Source organism: Gastrolobium bilobum, unplaced genomic scaffold (assembly GCF_033153095.1).
Source record: "Gastrolobium bilobum isolate Gb01-03AN ecotype WA unplaced genomic scaffold, APGP_CSIRO_Gbil_v1 utg3862, whole genome shotgun sequence".
Classification (NCBI taxonomy): Eukaryota; Viridiplantae; Streptophyta; class Magnoliopsida; order Fabales; family Fabaceae; genus Gastrolobium; species Gastrolobium bilobum.
The window spans coordinates 272,871-277,156 of NW_026898147.1; the positions used below are offsets into that span (position 1 = coordinate 272,871).

Consider the following 4,286-nt stretch of genomic DNA (forward strand, 5'->3'; position numbering starts at 1 on the left):
TAAAAGAAAAAAATATTAAAATAACAAAATAACAAAATCATTACCATTGATTTATTCATAAATAATTATAATTCTCCCCTATGATATAATTATATTAACTAAGATTCACTTCTCAATTCATTAGCACTTAGGTACTTTTGCTTTCTTTTTAAACCTATCCATATGACTGTGCTCTAGTCAAACCACTTTAAATTTGAAAAAAGGGTTTCCTAAATTGAAAGTCTGAATCGAATTGGAATGATCTAAAAAGATATCTGGTAAAAGAAAAAAAAATTGTTTCTAGAAATCACAATTCTCGAAAATATTCTAGTAAATGAATTTTTCAAAAATACTACCAAAAACTTATTTGATAAGTCAAAATATTCACAGAAATATTGATTCAAGTTTTCTGATTTTATATTTGATTAATTGTCAATAGAAAGAAACGAGTAAAGACATCATGAAAAGAAGAGAGTAAAGACATCTGGAAAAGAAGAGAGGACCCACAATTTTGTGACGCAGAGTAAGGACTTTAACAAAACAAGGTATTTTAATTATAAAAATATTAAAACAGAATTTTATTTATATCTTAAATTATGTTACAAAAATTCACCATGTAAAAATTCAATAATACCACCCTCTAGTAATATTATTTCATGAAATTCTCATTCATAATTTTAATTTCCAAAAATCTCATTTTCCCAGAAATTATTATACCAAACACGAGTAACTAGAATTCTCAATGTAAGTTTCTCCAAAATTTAAAATTTATCCCAGCTCAATTAATTTTTTTTTAACACGTCTTAAATTCTTAAGGCCTGGTAAATTGTTCTCGCTATAAAGCCATGAGGACAAACTAAAATGTTTCCAGCATTCAAACCCCACAAGTCTGCAAAAGAAACAACTGACAAACCCATCTAGCACAAAAAGAATCATACATTTATGAATTCCAATCCAACGATAATAAAATTTGTTGGGAATGATAATGAAGCATAAACGGTCTCTCTATTAAATCAAAATACCGAGTCTCAAATAACTTAGTACAGAATGCAAAAGGAAAACTAGATAAATTGGGAGTAGATAACCGAGTACATTGTACTAAGTACGTCACTTAGCACTTGATCTCCTTCAAAGCATAAGCAAAGTACAGAAATGTTGGATCAGCAGCACCATCCTTGTAGTAGGCAAAGACCAAGCTAGCGTCATCATGCATGCTCTCCCCAACAAAACTGTACAGAAGACTTCAAATTAGTGTCCATTGATTTTACTCAGCACTAAAATCAAATGATAATAACAGATAGCATAAAAAAACCCAGAAAACAAAATAGTTTGCATTGATTTCACTAGGCACTAAAATTAAATGATAATAACGGATAGCATGTAAAAAACCCAGAAAACAACGGATCCATCTCCATGTGTGTGCGCAATAACTTACAACTGAAGATCCTTGAGCTTAGAGAGCAGGAATTTGGTTGCTCCCTCAATGTTCTTTTTAAACAGCTCTTGTTTCTCTTCGTCAAGTTTGGGTGTCAACAACTTAATATACCTCTTAATGAAAACAAGAAACTGCTTCTTGTCAAAAGCAGGTTGCTCCTGCAAGAATTAAATAAGAAAATAATTATCATCTGAACTTAAGTTGAGCCTAAAAAAATAGGGGTGTATAGTTGCCCTAACCTGAAGTCTGAATGTATCAACAATGTCAACAACCTTAACAGCTTGGTCATCAACACCCTCGTCTTCTCCACCTTCAGCAGAAGGGTTTGCACCAATGTCTACATCAAGTGCTCCTTTAACAACCCACTGCAAACAAAAAGGATATAGTTTTTAGCATGTTAGCCAGAGTAACAAAACTACTTCAAAAATTGTTCAAACAACTAAATATAAAATGAAGTAACATTGCTTGCAAATTGCAAAATCAACATCTAACACATAAACAAGAAAATCCAGACAAATGGGCAGCATTCAACTAACCTTCCCCTCAACTTCCCATAACATTCCATTCTCAACTTCCTTGTACGGAAAGGAGTCCGAGAGAAGCTCATCACCTACAAAAACATGGTTAATGTTACTCCATCTATTCAACTATTACATACTTCTAACAAAAAAGTATGTCAACATATCAAAAAGATAAAGAATAAAAACACAAAAAAAGCAGATATATAACAAAAGGATCAAAGAATACAAAACCCCTTCATAAATTATATTTTATTAATCATACATAAAAACAAAAAACAGACGAAAATAACCAAGCTGCAGCAACGCAGCTATACCAAATATAAAATTGTAAGCTAGATCACGAATCTTTGAAAACCACCTTTCAAATATAAACTTTGAGGGGACGTTTGGTATACGCCATTTAGCCGGATTCCCGGGAAATTGAATTTTTCTAAATTTTAAATTTCCGGATATTATCGTAAACTGAATGTAAAAATCATATTTTTAAAAATTGAGATTCTCGGACAAATAAAAATTTCTCCTGTACCAAACGCCCCCTGAATTCACCATCCTTGACTGACACGCGTCCCCATAATTAGAAAGGTTTCCCCGATCTCACACAAATTAAAGTATTCAGTGTAAATACTCTTTTTGATCCTCAGCAGATTTTACTATGCCCGCTTTAATCCTAATAAATAAAAAGGTTATTCGTGATCTTCACAAATTTCCCTTCAAAAGGACTAAAATGAGTCTATTTTTTATTTGTCAAGGACTAGAGCGAAAATCGTGAAATAATTTGCCGGACCGAAAATGGTATTTACTGAAGTACTTATACGTATATATTAACTTCGGAGAGAATCAAATCAAATAAAAACAGATAAAACAATAAACGACACAATAGAGAAGTGAATTCTTACATTAATAAGAGCAATAAAAAAATCGTAATTAAAGAGCAAGTAAAAAATAACGCCAGATCCAAGCAACATAGATATGCGGTCATCAACTGAACCAAAAAGAAAAGTGCCAGATCCAAAAGGTAACAAAAATTGAATAGTTGAAAATCATAATTGGATGCGCAATTCAAACAGATCTAACAACATGAGTGAATTAAAATACGATAAGACAACGAATAATTCAGCGTTTGTAGATCAATAAGGAGAAGCGACGATGAAAGAAAAGAGGATTTGGAAATTGGAAGAAGAAGGTGCGCGATTAGTTACCTGTAAGCATATCCTGGTAAACCAACATGTTTGCAGAGTTTCTCTCTGATCGCTCCTTACAAGACGGTTCGTGCGGTGGAACACAGCTACGGAGCGACAAGAGAGTGAAGAGGGTTTGAAAAGCAGCGTGCAACTCTTATTTATAGGCCAGGGTTTCTGCCCAGTTCAAATTACCTGCACTACCCTTCTCTTTTACTAAACTACCCAATCTGTCCTAATCTTTTTTTAAAAAAAAAAACATAAAATAAAAAAGATAACAATCATAATAAATCCTTTTTCGTCTATGTACAAGTTCCGTTTCACATAATAAATAGTCATATGCTGTGTTTTATCTTTAATTTAGTTGTTTAAAATTAACAATATTATCTTATCAGTAGTTATTTACTTATTTAAAGATAATATCAATTTTTGAATTCGAATTATACTATCTTAATAGATTTGATGGAATATGTTAATTATGGAATTCCGTAATTTGAATAACGTATTTTAGTTATTATATATTAGAGTAATTCGAGTGAACGTGACCAAGTAGAATCTTGCAGAGAATCTTCTCCCTTCTCACTGTAGCAGCTAGGTCGGGATAGATATTTTTTTTTTTTTTAATAATATTAAACTTGTATACATTCGCCTCAAGGGGTAGAGATGTTTGCGGTCTGGATTGGATCGATTTTGAAAGTAAAAATCATTTGATCTAATTCCTTCGGTTTGATTATGTGATTATTCATTCGGTTTGGATTTTTTTTCAAATCCGATCCGATCTAATTCATTTTTTTATTTAGATTGGATCGATTTTCGATTTTTTAAAAATTTGAAAATTAGTTTCATGATTATTGTGCAAATAACATCTTTTGTATATATTGGCTTTGTAAAAAAAATTAAATACAAAAATATCAGTAAACGATAATATAGTTTTTTTTGGGCAATGAGACATGAAGCTCTACACAGATGGAATTTTGTTGATAAGATGTAGCTACATTTTTTTTTTTTGGTTTAGTTGATGGGTTAATGGATCTTGAGTTTAGAAATTTTTTAGTTATGATTGAGGGAATGACCAAGTAGGTAGAGGATAATTAATATATTGAATCGGTTTGGATTAGATCGGTTTTCATCAACCCATTCGAAAACCGATCCAATCCAAGTTTTTCGATATTC

The 4,286-nt window shown here is 31.5% G+C and overlaps 1 protein-coding gene across 1 annotated transcript; it reads right to left on the reverse strand.

The window, feature by feature from the left end:
- Window positions 1-965: 965 nt before the first annotated feature.
- LOC133313226 (translationally-controlled tumor protein homolog) lies at window positions 966-3,238 on the reverse strand. The gene is made up of 5 exons (XM_061514559.1): window positions 3,135-3,238; window positions 1,951-2,024; window positions 1,654-1,779; window positions 1,415-1,572; window positions 966-1,208 (listed from the first exon to the last, which is right to left on the reverse strand). The coding sequence occupies exons 1-5, from the start codon at window positions 3,160-3,162 to the stop codon at window positions 1,091-1,093; spliced, it is 504 nt and encodes a 167-aa protein (XP_061370543.1). The 5' UTR covers window positions 3,163-3,238; the 3' UTR covers window positions 966-1,090.
- Window positions 3,239-4,286: the final 1,048 nt, after the last annotated feature.

What these genes read in the sequence shown, in the direction of transcription:
- LOC133313226 (XM_061514559.1), bottom strand. Translation starts at nt 3,162, where the DNA reads ATGTTGGTTTACCAGGATATGCTTACAG. An exon ending in TATGGGAAGTTGAGGGGAAG is followed by an intron (nt 1,780 to 1,950) that starts GTTAGTTGAATG and finishes TTTTGTTTGCAG; the next exon opens with TGGGTTGTTAAAGGAGCACT. An exon ending in TTGATACATTCAGACTTCAG is followed by an intron (nt 1,573 to 1,653) that starts GTTAGGGCAACT and finishes TAATTCTTGCAG; the next exon opens with GAGCAACCTGCTTTTGACAA.